The sequence below is a fragment of the Takifugu rubripes genome, chromosome 5 (genome assembly GCF_901000725.2).
Source record: "Takifugu rubripes chromosome 5, fTakRub1.2, whole genome shotgun sequence".
NCBI lineage: Eukaryota > Metazoa > Chordata > Actinopteri > Tetraodontiformes > Tetraodontidae > Takifugu > Takifugu rubripes.
The window spans coordinates 6997993-7012439 of record NC_042289.1 but is presented as its reverse complement, the minus strand read 5'-3'; the positions used below and the strand labels follow the sequence as shown (position 1 = coordinate 7012439).

Sequence of the window (14447 nt, the reverse complement as noted above, 5' to 3'; positions counted from 1 at the left end):
GGGTGTCACTCGGTGTACCTAATAAAGTGGCCGGTGAGTGTATAATTGACGTGAATACAGATGTGTTTACAGTAAGTCAAAATGATAAAGCAGGTTCATATATGTTATGGCGATTATGAAAAATACTCAAGCAGTTAATGTCAAATCTGGGTATATTTTGTTGTTCCAAATCAATCACCTAACATGTAAAAGGAAATGTAAATTTTACTGAACTGGAGAGGCATTAAGATTTTATACTCGTCCATCAGAAAAACAAGATGGCCGCTGTTTTTATGAAATTGGAAAGGGGGAGCGCAAATTAAGAATACGTGTGTGGTCGCGTGGTGATTAAAACATTGCAGTTGCATGGGCGGATGGTCTGTATAATGATGAGTAAACACATGCTGTTAAATAAATATTACAAACAAGAAAATAAGGGGAAAACGAAATGCGCGTTCATGTGTTGGTGAGTGTTCCTTTAACGCGCACGAGACTCTCCCGCCCATCGCCAGACTGCGCATTCATCCACGTGATTACCTGTAGCCATTCAACGCTCGAGGCCGTGGGCGCGCACGGACGCGTGGGCGCGCACGTTCACCTTGATTATTTATACGGGGACGCGTACGTGCGCGTACCCGTATTCTTTGTGTGGCAGCACAGTGAAGCGCCAAAAGAGTGGCCATGGCTGATGAAAAACCAAAGGTGAGTGTCTTTCAAGCATATCTGTGTCAGTTTGTGGATGCCCATCCACGGCATAAGGTTGTATAATGAAGCTGCCATTTCCACGCGTTATTTACACTGGAGTTGAGTGATAAACCTCAACTCTTGGCAAAATAACGTTACTTTGATAGACCGGAAGGTTGGTGAGCGCGCATCGGTAACCGCGCAGATCGCGTTCTGTATGCTTGTTTTCTACTGGTACCTGCTAAAAACTAGAGGCTTTCCCACTAGTGGTACCAGGGTCGCGTATGTACTTTTTTTTTTTTTTACTAGATAGTCGGCCGAGTTGCAAAGCGTGTTGAGTAGGTACCAATATGTTAATATCACTGTTAACGCGCTGGTTGGCCAGGGGAGTGACGTCACGAGAGAAGCGCTCTTCAAAAAATTCATACCCGCCATTTTTAAAATCCTTCAGCAGCGACCGGTGGGACGAACACGATTTACTGGGAGGTTTTCGTATTTATAGAAAATCTTAAAAGTGGTTTAATGACGGGTGTTTTATAGCAACGGCAGTTAGTTGACTCCATTCGGCAGTTTCGTGCCGTTTGTGACTCTCAAATGTCTGAATTCCTTTTATTATCATTTCTGTTTTTAGTGTTAAGAATCTGACAAGAAAAGAGCTAACAGTATAAACCCAACATTGATAGAGGAGAGAGTTGTTTCCGTGCTTACGACGTCACGAGACTTTCGGCCCGCCTCGTTCTGAAGGCCCCGCCCACATCTGAGAGGGTCCACGGGGTATTGGAAAACCCACGTAACCGAGCCGATACTGTGTAGTGGAAAGGCGCCTTATTTGTCTGCAGAGGCAGTTGGTGTTATTGGTGCAAATCTCGAAAATCTGCCCCAAATGTGAGGGAGGAGGTTGGAACCCCCCCCCCCCCCCCCCCCCCCCCCCCATCCCACCAGTGGTGCACCAGTATCAACTGGTACTGTTGTGTTCTGTGGCAACTTGCAAATGAGAGCACAGGATGGAGCCAAAGAGGGATGGGAAAGCACAAGTGTCTGGAACCTTTCTCCAGCCAGCTGGATTTAGAGGAACATTGATTCGCAATTAATCTAGGTTGAAATGTTAACCTCCAGATGTTAAGCACTCTTTATCATATTTAGCAAGTAATAGATTACTGTTTTTGTGAGGGTTTCCTAAAGGCTCCTTTTACTACACAATGATTGAGTTGTACTGCATTTAGACTGTATCTAAACAGAATAGCCTACTATCAAGTGAAGTGTGCATTAGGCCTTATGGAATCTTGGAACTGCTTTGTGCTGTGGTGTTTATTACAGTTACTAGTTAACCAGGTAGGGAATTTTACAATTATTACGTTTTCTTCAAGCTTTTCACAACTTTCCCGATTTTCCCGGCATCAACCCTTTTAAAAAGGTTTTCTAAACATTGTAGTGTGCAAATTCACAGCTAGGCGCCAGTAAAGAGCTACAGGGAAAAAAACATGTTAGTTCTTTGAAAATCAAGTAAAAATCAGTTTCCTGGAAAACTATTAACCATTTTTCCACCTCCTGATTTTTTTTTTCCCTCACAGGAAGCGGTCAAGACGGAAGGCAACGAACACATAAACCTGAAGGTTGCGGGCCAGGATGGATCAGTCGTTCAGTTCAAGATCAAGAGGCACACACCACTCATCAAACTGATGAAGGCGTACTGCGACAGACAGGTGGGCCCGCAAGAGTCTTCATGGTCTACAGCACTCACTTCTTATTTGGGTGTACAAGGTTTCTATGTTGATTAAGATTGTTCAGAAGAGCATCAGGGTCCCAACAGTAGGCCGACAGGGAGAAAAATACGGCATGAATGCGGCCGTCTACGGCCAAAGGAAAGAAATCCATAACATCCACGCCGCTGCAGCAACAAGGATTCTGCCCGTTTGTCCTCAATTTGGGTCGCTGAACATTTGCTGCTGCTGTGTTTGCATGGTGAAGACCCTGGGGGGGCTACTGTTGTTTTACTTTAGGATTATGTATGGTTTCTCTAATATTTACTGTTTAGTTCTGTGAATAGTACGCTTCCTTTAAATAAATGTCCCTCTGTTTAAGTGTCTCAGGAAACCATGCACACCCAGTGAGTCAGCACACATAACACTGGGCCCTGACTGGTGCCTGCATACCTGAGCTTAGTTCATCCATTATTTCCTGCTACAACATGCCGAAATGTTTGTCCTTTCAGAGTTTATTTTTTATTATTATTTGACAGCAGGGTATTTTAGGCCGTGTCTCTGTTGCAAGAGCGAGGCTGTTGCCTTTTTGCTGTATGGAAATAATCACTGGATTTATTTTTATTTTTTTAAGTCTGCACATTTTTCATATTCTCCATGGCTAACGTCAGGCAGATAATCTTAACATTAAGGGGAGATGCGAAAGGCTGTTTTGACACCAGGACTTTCACACTGAAGTGGCCTGAAGATGCCGCTGTCACTTTACAGGCTAATGACGAGGGCTGGTCGCATCTTTCCACATCGCACCTCCTTATCTGCTCAACTGTCTGAGACAAAACATTTTAATCAGCAGTCGTCTGAAGTCGTCCTTTGCCGGGAGACTTTCTGTCACCAAGTGCAGGACTGCAGTTTTTTTGTTTTATTTTACTATTTGTAGTGATGTAACCTTGGAATGGACAACGCAGCACTTTAAGCACTTTTTTGGGAGAACTAAGGAATCCTTTATGTGTTCAGGTTTCTTTATTCATTAGATTGTTTTTGTGTCGACAGGGACTTTCAATGAGGCAGATACGGTTCAGATTTGATGGGCAGCCAATAAACGAGAACGACACACCAGCGCGGGTAAGTATTTGCTCCTGACAACCATTAACTACCTAAAACAGGCAAAACTTTACTTAAGGCTCAGCCGTGCTGCCCATGTGATCAAACTGCTGTTTATCTGGCATCAGCAGCAACTGGGATGTGTAGACGGCTCACATTAGGCAGCCTTGAGATGATAAAAGCTGACATCTACTGAGCTGCTTCATCTCTTAGTTCAGGTGGTGACACCTAATCATCCAACATATTGGCCATATTTTAGTGTTTTGCATTCAGCCAATCAGTGGCCCCTTATCTTGTCTCAGCAGTAGTTGTTTGCCTCACACCATTTTTTTTTTTAAAGTGTGTTTGTCCAGTTACACAAAATCAGATTTCATTAAATCGGCTCAGTACAGTTTGGAGTCAATGCTGTACTGGGCATGTCCATAATTATTGCCGCGCTGTGCAAAAGGCTGGCTTAAGTGAGAAAACAAATGATTAAATGAATGATTTGCATGGCAGATATATGAAAATTCTAACGGCGTACTCGCAGCATCCATCTTCCTTTTCTAATTACCCGTCGTATCGACCTTCTCCTCTTGGAGGAAATGACAATGTGATCGATTCATTTTGCACAATAGAGTAAGAGCCAAAGGACCGAAGGCTGCTGGCAGAAAACTGTTAAAGATCTGTAGCTGCTGTTTCACATGAGACTTCCTCAGAAGGTTCCTCCTCCTCCCGCAGGCTGTCAAAACACACAAGTCCACATGTTTACTGCGTTGTTCCTAGAATACCGCTGCACGTGACACAACTGCACTTCCACTGCAACACAAACCTGCCTGTGGTTCCAGGGCTCTTAAAACAAATGATGTAAACAGCCTCAGGAGACGCGGTGTCGCAGAGACTTGTTGACATGATGCGCACGCTCACCTGTCATTTCAGATCATTCTTATCGCCGCCGCTTTTGCCTCACAGGCGCAGATGTAAATGAAGCTGGCGGACAGAAATGGTGGCAGGCCGAACCTGAGCAAGGTGATAGTGGAATAACCCTGTCCTTCTCTCAACAGTTGGAAATGGAAGATGAAGACACTATTGACGTGTTCCAGCAACAGACGGGAGGTTGGATTTGACCCGCCGGCCGCCGCCGTGTTTCCCCTTCACAACACAACAGATACGACACAACTGGCTGCTTTTTCCTTCTCGACTATTGTTCCAGTAACACCCAGTGCAGGAGTTGCCATTTCTGTTACGCATAACTGCTGTACAGTATTATTCTTGTTCCCTTTTTGTATAGAACCCGCGTCGGTCGTTCTGAATTCAGGTCAGGCGTGTCCCGGTTGTATTGTGGTAAATGTTGAGGACTTTCCAGTTTGAAAGGTTTGCAGACATGTAGGATTGTTGATCATAATTTAACTGATCAAGTGTCTGTTTGATCAGCGTCCAGCAAATTTGGTCTCTCGGTGGACTGATTGGTTATCAGATCTGAACCCAGTTTAGTTATAGGGCCGTACCGAAACTTGTTTTCTGGTGTAAAAACGAAACAAAAAAAAGATTTTATACAGTTTTATATAGTAGTGGATGTGTAGAGAAATGTTTTGATCGTCGGTTCGACTAGGCCAGGCTTCATGTTTCAAGAAGCACGAAGAGGTGTTTCTGTTGATTAAACGATGGTATTGTGTATGAAGACTTCTGTAAAAAATAAAGCTATTGTCTTTTTTTCCAACCATCGAATTCCGTCTGCCTGTGTGTGACTGACGGGTTCGTGCAGAAATGGTGTGTTCAGTAGAAAATGCCTTAAAATAGAAATATCTGAAATGTCTCTGCACATCAGCAGGGAAAAGATGCAGCGATTTTAAACCCTTTAACAAATATATATGTGTATATTACAATTGATTTATACATATTGAGATCTCCCAAATTTTCATTAAAGCTTGTCTGAAAATGACATTTTTATGTTAACTACTGAAGAGAGCATGACTGGGTGTGAGGCATGCAAGAGGAGAACAGGTTTAATTTCTGCACACATTAACATCATCTATCCTCTAATCAGGGTCACTGGGGCCGCTGGGATCTATAGGTCACCATCACAGGAAGCCATTTACACCAAGGGACAGTATCCAGCCAACCTAATATGCACGGCTTTGTTTTGTTTGGGTTTCTTCTCTGCGTAAAAGAATAATTTGGGAGAAAACCAATTAACAGGCCAACATTAACATTTGGCTGTGGGGCGATTGGCCTACCGACAGTTGAAATTTCTCATTCCACAGACTTCGATATCGTTGATGATCTCATTTCTGAGGTTTTCTTTCATACATTCCGCAGCGATGCGTGAGCAGCCCTAATAGATGGAATAAAATGTCCTCGGGGATGTGGGCTCTGCTGTCGGCTCGTTGACACGCAGCTCAGGCCGGCCACCAACGAGACAGGTCAGCGCTGCATCTCCAGCCAATGGGAGAAGAGCTCCGCGACGCTCCAGCCAATGGGAGAAGAGCTCCGCGACGCTCCAGCCAATCAGCGGAGGCGAAACGCTGGTGGGCTGGGTCTGGTGGGCTGGCACCGCAGAACCAGCGGATCTGGTCTACGTTATATTTTTTCAGTGTCGGGTGGAGTCTACGTCCATCCTGTCGCATCTCTGCGGGGGAAGAAGGGGAAAAAAACCACGCCAGACTTTTTATTAGTTTCTCCTCTGAGTACTTGTTGACGGCCGAGGCAACCGAATATACGGCGAAGATGACGACGACCACCAACTTTCAAGGAATAAGCCCCAACGGTAAAAGCAGCTCCAGGTAAAAAAAAAAGCCGAAAACCTCCAATGGAGGAACAAAAGAAAATGTGATGTGAGCCAGGCTGTCGGTGACCCGGCGGGTGCCCGCCGTCTCCTGAAGGCAGTAATCCACATGAAATTAGCTCGGCGCTGGGGAGGCGAGGCACGTTTCTGGATTTAGCTAAACTGGCGCTAATTAAGTTAATCTTGTGGGGCGATGCACCATTTAGCATGTAGCTGCACTAAGTTCGGCTAGCCTGTCTGCCCTTTGTATGGATCCGGACGGGAACCCCGGGGGAGGATTTCGTCCTTTTTATCGGGGAAACGTGCTGAAAGCGCCGGGCTGGTCTAGCGGACGGGCGTTTGCCCCACATTTAAGAACTTTACTGGGCTCTCCATGCGCCCTTCGCCCTGCTATATTTTTCGGACGTGTCATCCTCTTGAGGGTTTAAGTCGCGTCTGCGGATTTTCTTTTTTTGTAGTTTTCCCAGCAGATGAGCGAAAGGGAACAGGAATCCTGATATGCGATCGTTGGCAGGAAGATTCCCAGACGAGTCTGCGTATGTCGTTATGACTCAAGTGGCTCATTGTCTGGCGGAAGTTTAGAGAAAAGGACCATCACGATGTGATCGTATAGAATATACACACATGCATATATATATTTTGTCGCCTTTGTCCAAGATGAGTCCACCTTAAAACCGTTGAAGAGGTACTTTTAAGGAGGCCTCCCACCCTCCCAGGATACAGTCATGCCTTTCCAGTAAGTGACGCTGCATGTCTGCCCCCTTTTTTGCAGTGAAATCAATGGACAGAGATCGTCCTTAAATTCCGTCTTGCTTTGTGAGATTGTGGACTGCACTGATCATTTTTTTCCCCCTGATCGTCCATCGTTCGTCAAATCTTAACCGGCCATGACGCGTTCCGAAGGCGCACGCTGTGCGTGGATGATGCGGGGGCTTGGGTGGGGGCCCTGGGCTAGATAAGCCAGTAAATCTGCCCTTGGCGCTTTGCTTTTGCTCTTTAAAGCCCCCCCCCCCCCCCCCCCCCGTGTATGACCCGCTGGTCATTACTGTTGCTAGCCGACCACAGGGATGGGTGCAGCACCAGAATTCAGCGGAAATCTCCGTAGGCATCGGGGCCTCCTTCACCGCCTTATCAGAGCCGCCATCGCGGGGTTTGGACCCGGGCTGCATCTGCCTTCCCTGCACCTGTCTGAAGGCCCCTGAACAATATTGTCCTTTCATTGATATTTGCAGTTTCATTTCAAGGGTGGGGTCTGCTGCCGGGCAGCTTAGAGCCTTCCGCTTTTCTCTCTCTCCCGTCGCCATCCGTGTGGAAAGCATGAGCTCACCCTTTGGCCGGGAGGTGAAGTCTGGTCGAAGCATTACTGTCACAGCCAAGTGTGTCAAACCCTCAAGAATGGATTTTATTAAAGTGTCACCGGAGCGGCTCGCTCCGCCTCGATTTCCCCCCACATCCAGATAGCCTTTTTATAGTTGGGGCTTGGAGAGCAGAGTTGTTTTTTGGGCTCCATCTGCCCGCCTGGCCCTCGGACAGCTGCTCGGGGTGTCAGCTGGTGGCTTCGGGGACTCTGAGGAGCGGAACAGAGTTTAGCTGGAAGGGGGAGAAAAAAAGAGGGAGGGGTCCAGCGGGGCCTCTGCAGACACGTCAGGTTTTGTTCCTCACCCCGACTGTCCCTCACCAGCAAACCAAAGAATAAAAGCCTTGCCTTATCTTTTATCTTTTTGTGGAAGATGGGTGTAAAGTAACACAGGCCTTTTTTACTCCAGGGCAGTCTGGTTATTGGGTGACCTATATTTGCTGTAGGCCTCAGACTTTTCACCTCTGATGTGTAATATTGAGCCAAAGGGAGGGCAAAGCCTGTTTCAATCAACTCATCGAATAGTGGACCCGCAATGCTATCAGGAACTGATACACCCACGCTTGTGTCACTGCAAAGGAATCTGTCCCGAGGAGCGACGGCAGCTAGCCACCTAAGTCTGTGATTATATGTGACTGGAGTCAGCTGCCGGCCAGAGATTGTGGCTGACTGTCTCATGGCCTGACAGCCGGGGCTTAGAGACCAGAGACGGCCCCGTTCGCCTGTTTTAAACATTGTTTATTTGTATGTTATTGTGCTGAGAAAACTTCATTGTGGTTCTCATGTCGCGTGACACGGGCAAAATAGCCTAGCCTGAGGAGCAGACGGCGACTACAGTAGCATGATGTCATTGGGTCACGATCTCTCGTTCCAGGGTACTAAGACCGCCAGGTGGGGAGTCCAGCTTCAGCCTTGGCGCAGAGGAGAACACCACCCCCCAGCGCAAAAACAAGATGGCTTCCAACATCTTCGCAGAGCCTGATGATCCTCATGCTCATCGGAGGAACAATCCACCCAGTAAATCCTTCAGATTTGATCTATATTATGTCAGCTGGGTGTGACATGGCTACACTGACAACAGTGCAAGGAAAACAATGAGGGAGAGACTTTTTGGGAGGGTGTGTAAGCACTTTTAGAAGGGAAAGCTTGCTAAACTAGAAAGAATTGCCAGAAGCTTTGAGTAAGCAAAAAGGACCACAGAATTAATTCTAAGCTGAACTTGGAAACTGGAGCGTTATGTAGCCTTTTCTTTTTTCCAGTTAGGCTGTCAGAAAATGCTACCACAGGTTTAACAGTCAAAGTAGCAGAGAACTCTGGTGCTCAGCTTTGATGGCTGGGCCCAGAGTGGGCCTTCAGAACAACTGTTAGAACGTGTGGGGTTTTTTTCTTTTTGTTTTTTTCTTTTTTTTAAATGGATATGAGGATAATTCTATTCCGTTCCAGCTCGGGCTGTGCTAACATTTTTAGTATTATCACATGGCTCCACACTCGACACATTAGAAAAAGTGTTTACACAGACTAGGTTTTGTGAGTGCGTGTGAACGGTTGAGCATGAAGTTCACCACTGATGGTAAAACCTTTGCACGGGCTATGTTTTATTTAATTGGAAGGGATGTTTGTTTTTGTCTCAAAGCAAAGTTGATTGCCTTCACGCTCCCATTTGGGTCTCTTTGGGTATGTTGGGCGCCGAAGGTCCTTTCTTGTTTGTTTTTCCGGTGTTTTCCACGCGACGAGAGCAGCTTGCACTGTTTTGTCCCATCCCGTCTTGTTGGTTCTTGCTTAATACTTTTCTTTATTTATTGTAACGCTCTGGTGCTAGAAGAGTGAGCAAAGAAAACACTTCCAGATGTATGCACATCCCACATCCAATTACAAAATCAAGACAATATAAAGCACTTCCTCCGATATTAAAAGGCCGCCTCTTCAACCCGAATGCACCATCTTTTAAGCTTTAGTCGGGACTTTGTTTGCATTCTTTTGCAAATGAGCCATGAGGACGTACAGTTGCTACATAACACAAAGAGCTGGTGTCTTCTTTCTGTGCATAAGACTAGATGCAACTCTGGGTCTCAGTGAGAAGGTCTGACTGATCATCAGGGTTTTCTATACATAAATCAGCTGTTTTTATTTTAGATCGTGTGGCTTCAAATTTGACCTTTCCTCCTAATGACCCAAATGATGTCACAAACCCATCGACCTTGCGTTGGCGACAGAGTAGCCGTGGAAGTTAAATGAGTAGATGGTTGGTGGTGTTGTCTGCTGAAATTCTTTCAGTTATTCCTCTGTTTTAGGTTCCTGTTTGCCTAAATGTTGCCAGGTATCGATCCCCCGTGTAGCATGTGATGCTAACCTGTCATTTAAACACGCAGACTGAAGCTGCAGCTACAGATCCGCATTCCTCAAGCGTGTTGGCATTTCCTGGTAATGGTTCTAGGAACTGAGGAGTGTCACCAGAGCAAAGCTGCCTGAATGAGCTCTTTTCACTTAAAGCAATTAAGAATAAATACATATGTTGGTTTTGTTGATTAAAATTGATATAGGTGTGAGTATATAGGTATATTTCACAGGTGAACATGTAGCCACTGAAACACCTGAATGGTTCTGTTTGTCAAATGATTAAGCTTTCAACATCTCTATTGATGCAAGTAATTTAATTCACAATTTTCCAAATCCTCCCAAGTTGGTCATGCCGCCATGATATAAAGACGTGCTGACATGTTTATCAGCATGCAGCTCTAGGTTGCCTAAGCATCTCTGGTTTCTAGCGCTTTAATACCTCCTCCACTTACCTTTTGATGTTCAGAGTTGATCAAATAAAGTAGATCTTGTTGAGTGTTTTCGGCGGATGATTGACTCTACTTAATTATCGACATCAGCCACTCCTCCGCCTCTGGAACCCCATTGTTCCCGTCATAATAAAAGAGTTCTGTCCCCTCCCTGGTCCTCGGGGACAGAGCTGCGGCATTGGTTTGCTCAGCAGCCGGCTTGCTCACAGTGGGTCACTGTGTTTTAATGTTCTCTCTGCTGGAGGAGAGTGAAGGTTTGCTGGCTTATTGGAGTCTTGGTATTCAGGTTGTCTGCCTGGAAGTGCTCCACAGCATTTCTGAGCCCGGCAGAGCGGATTTAACATCGTCTCCTACTGGTTCTCCCTGATTTTTATTTCATATTCTTTTAGTCCTTTCCTCCCAGTAAAGCTGAGGTTTTGTCAGAAAGAGTAATCTTTTCCTCAGCTCGGTTGGGGTCCAGGGTTAGAGATATTGGGGGTGGTCCTGGAGTCCATGTGATGTATCTTTGTAGGATTTTTCTCCGTCTAACTTTAGTTTTACTGTATATACGTTACTGGCCACAAAGTCTCATTTAGATTTCTTTTTCCCCCCCGCAGCTGGGGCACCAATGGGTACCCTGTGCGGAGAGCCCTCTGCCCCGCTGAGGCGGTGCCAGCAACCCATCCTCTTCCCCAAGAACCCTCAGCCGGAACTGACCACCATCCACAACTCTGGGGCGGCCTTGGTCTGGAGCCAGACAAAAGAGGTAACTCTCACCGAGTGTGTTTCCAAAACAGAGCTGCAGCCCAAAAAGCACACAGTCGGAGATTAACTCCCGTTCCGAGCGGCCCAATGGAAAATTCACGGGGGGAGGGTGGCGTTATCCATCATTTTAAAACCAACCCGGTGTGTCCTATCAAAGATGTTCTCCAGTCACACTTGTAGACGCCAACGGTTTCCTTTTTTCTCCAGCTAGTCCACATTCCTCACATTAGTTTTAACTTGACTAAAATAAATTGAATTTGTGTTTCAATTAGCAACAGCTTCTCACCGAGCTTTCAACTCCACCCTGTCAGAGCAACCCCTCCCTGTATCTGTACTGGGTGGGGGGGGGGTTCAAAGAAATATACATTTAAACATGTTCGTGCGGCTGAAATTCTGCTGATCCAGTTTACGCCACATCACATCTTCCCCTCCACACCAGTTTGGTGCCATGGCAACATGTTAGCCGATTATTATAGGCCTATCCGGACAAATCAGTCCCCCCTTCTGTGCTTCAACACTGGAACAGGAAGTCTTCAGATGCTTTTGGTAACAGGTCCACGCTGACTTGATGAGGTTGTGTCTGATATGCTTGTCTTGTGTTTACATTGTAGCCCGAGAATGGCCAGCAGCAAGCAAACGATGGTAAGCGTCCTCAGTTTTGTGTTTCTGAAGAGCATTGAGTGTCTGTAACACATGGCTGTGTCCAAGCAGCAACGCGTGACCAATTATTCCGTGAATAGCTCCACGGTTTGCGATGGCGGATCAGCTATGTGCCGCTTCTTTCCGCGCTGTTAAAATCTCTGAGTCTTGGGTTTGGTTTTCCCACATCCTGCTAGCGTGACTTTTGAAAACAAGACCCAGCGCTCGGCCTCTCTCTTCTCCGGTAAATCAGCCGCATCCCTTTGATGTGGTTGCTGTCCGTCAGGATGACGTGATGGTCCATAGTGCGGCAGCTGTTGTTTGATGGCAGGCTTCACTTAGTACGAAAAGCTTTTTTATTAACCTCCAGGTGCGCGTTGGTTAGAGAACGTCCGCTCCTCCAGATAATGGACGGTGGGACCACAGAGGACTTTAAAGATCCGAGCGCACGTTTGTGCCTTTGCTTTCCAGTGCGATTGACGTCGGCGTGCATGTGCCCTTCTACCTGCAGCACCCTGCTCCTCCTGATATCAGAATATCTGTTGAATGTCCATTTTGTGTGCAAAGAAGCCCGTTTTGGTTTGTTCAGGCTCTAATGGACTACAAGAGGCCGATGCAAGTCCACCTCAGACCCCCGCCCCTCAAAACGGAAGTGCGCGAGGTCAAGGGTCAGACTGTGACATGTCAGGAAAAGTTTCAGCAGAACTACTGAAGACAGACACGGATAACTTTGCTGGAGTTGATTCTATTCCCTCCTGTTGTCCAGGTTTATTTTTAAAGACTTTTCCTGCTCTTGTGCGTCTGAGTTGAATCCTGCTTTTGGTCTGTGTCCTCAGATTGTCCTGCTGATGCAGAGCAGGAGGACCAGCAGGACAAGCCACAGCCCTCTGAACCATCGGAGGCTGCCAACGGGGCCACGGGCGGCCGAAGAAACCCCCCCGGTGGGAAATCCAGCCTCATCCTGGGTTGAGAGCGCTTTTTTTTTTTTTTTTTTTGTTCAATTCTTTTCTTTTTATTTTTTTAAAGATAAATGCCCCACCGCTCTCTTCCTCCACATCAGCCCCCCCTGCCTCCGCCCTTCACTTGTGTCACACTCATCCCTCCCCTCATCTCCTCTTTGTCCACCCTCAACCCTTCTGTTTTTATCCTTTTTTTTCTATTAAAACTCAAAAAAACTGTTAAAAGCACTTTATGTATCTCCGCCCCCCCCCCCCCCCCGCCCCCCCCCCCCCCCCGCCCCCCCTGTTTATCCAAAATCAGCCCATCCTGTAGTGCATCGCGCCTGCTGGAAAAGGCATGACGTCTAGCTTGTCCCTCGTTCTTCCCTGTTGTAAATGTTCAAAGAAAAACAAAAAATAATGAAAAAGATTTGATGCGTGGATTTCTAAATACAATAAAGATTGATATGAACTTCCTCTGGTCGCTGCATTTCCTCTGTAATCCCGCTGAGGTGCTCCTGTTCATATGGAGCGAAGGTCTTTATTTCGGAGGAAAGAGACATGTCTTTCCCAGGTTTTTTGTTCATAAAAGGCTCTGTACTTTGAGCCGTTATTTATGCTGTGCGAGAGAGCTCCTGAAGACTGCAGTGTTTCAGAGCAGAGACGGGCTGACTGGAAATTTGCCCGGACAAAGTAATCACGAAAGCCGCCTCTATTCTGCCAGAAAAAAAAACCCCAAATCCCTCCCCTCCTACTGACCTCATGTGCTGGATATTTGGCCGTCCTGCTGCAGCCTCTGAGCTAAGACGAGCCGTGCTTTTTGTCAGCAGTCTGGATTGAGATTTTTACAGCGGTGAGGCGGACGCACTGAAAAGTTGAAGTAATTTGCGCAGAATGTTATTCATCAAACACTTGAGCTCTGCTATGATTGCTTTATTTGGTAATAGCAGCCCCCAGAAACAGAACCGTTTGAGTTTATTTGGATCTAGAGGCCAGCATGTCTGGATCAGTACTCTTGACTCCTGGAAGCAGCATTACTAGAGGATCAACCCTCTATTTGACCCTTGATTTGAACAGTTTGTTACTGACTCAAGCTTGAGGGAGCCTCTGGGGCAGATTGCATAGGAATCCAATAGTTGTGGTCAGCAGGACCATCCCACTTTCTGTGCCTGTAATGGCTACATGCTGCAGATGTGGCCTGAAATGAGGCTGATCTATTAGAAAAATTATAAAATTTAGCTTCCACTTCCAAGAGCCAGATTTGGAGCGACTAGATTGTAGTGCTGCATAGGTGTGTTGAAGTCTGGGAGGCATGCAGAGGTCACCCGAGATCAGGAAACGGACTTCCTGCTCTGGAAACCTGCCAGGATGGAGGCTGGAGCTGTACCCACCGGGGAAAGTCCAGTCTTTAATATCCTTGAACTCTGCTGCACCCGTTGATCCTGAAGGTGGAAAAGCGTTCTGGGACTGCTACGGCCCACGGCCGCCCTTCCCAAATCTCCTTTAGATGCTGAACTGGCCATGGCTTGTTGGGTTGAAACTTATACCTCATTTTAGAAATTGTTCATCTGATGGATTATCAATCTGGTCTGGAGGGGTGGCCGGGGGGCATTAGTGCAGATGGCATCATGGGAAATTTGTATTTGTTTCTGTAGTAACAAGAAAGTCAGATCTGGAGTCTGAAAGGCTGGTCTGTCATCACAGATGGGGGGGGGGGGGACCAGGCTCAGAGTCTGTTTGTGTGGTGTGTGTGTG

At 46.6% G+C, this 14447-nt stretch overlaps 2 protein-coding genes across 2 annotated transcripts; both read left to right on the top strand.

Moving 5' to 3' along the window:
- The first annotated feature begins 525 nt into the window (after positions 1–525).
- Positions 526–5171, top strand: LOC101072990 (small ubiquitin like modifier 2). The gene is made up of 4 exons (XM_003964563.3): positions 526–681; positions 2235–2366; positions 3414–3485; positions 4508–5171. Exons 1-4 carry the CDS (start codon positions 661–663, stop codon positions 4568–4570), a joined length of 288 nt encoding a protein of 95 aa, XP_003964612.1. The 5' UTR covers positions 526–660; the 3' UTR covers positions 4571–5171.
- Positions 5172–6019: 848 nt separating this feature from the next.
- Positions 6020–13169, top strand: jpt1 (Jupiter microtubule associated homolog 1). The gene is made up of 5 exons (XM_003964597.3): positions 6020–6226; positions 8460–8602; positions 10968–11116; positions 11727–11757; positions 12591–13169. The coding sequence occupies exons 1-5, from the start codon at positions 6171–6173 to the stop codon at positions 12722–12724; spliced, it is 513 nt and encodes a 170-aa protein (XP_003964646.1). The 5' UTR covers positions 6020–6170; the 3' UTR covers positions 12725–13169.
- Positions 13170–14447: the final 1278 nt, after the last annotated feature.

What these genes read in the sequence shown, in the direction of transcription:
- LOC101072990 (XM_003964563.3), top strand. Translation starts at nt 661, where the DNA reads ATGGCTGATGAAAAACCAAAG. An exon ending in TGGCTGATGAAAAACCAAAG is followed by an intron (nt 682 to 2,234) that starts GTGAGTGTCTTT and finishes TTTCCCTCACAG; the next exon opens with GAAGCGGTCAAGACGGAAGG. An exon ending in AGAACGACACACCAGCGCGG is followed by an intron (nt 3,486 to 4,507) that starts GTAAGTATTTGC and finishes TTCTCTCAACAG; the next exon opens with TTGGAAATGGAAGATGAAGA.
- jpt1 (XM_003964597.3), top strand. Translation starts at nt 6,171, where the DNA reads ATGACGACGACCACCAACTTTCAAGGAATAAGCCCCAACGGTAAAAGC. An exon ending in AACGGTAAAAGCAGCTCCAG is followed by an intron (nt 6,227 to 8,459) that starts GTAAAAAAAAAA and finishes CTCTCGTTCCAG; the next exon opens with GGTACTAAGACCGCCAGGTG. An exon ending in CCAGCAGCAAGCAAACGATG is followed by an intron (nt 11,758 to 12,590) that starts GTAAGCGTCCTC and finishes CTGTGTCCTCAG; the next exon opens with ATTGTCCTGCTGATGCAGAG.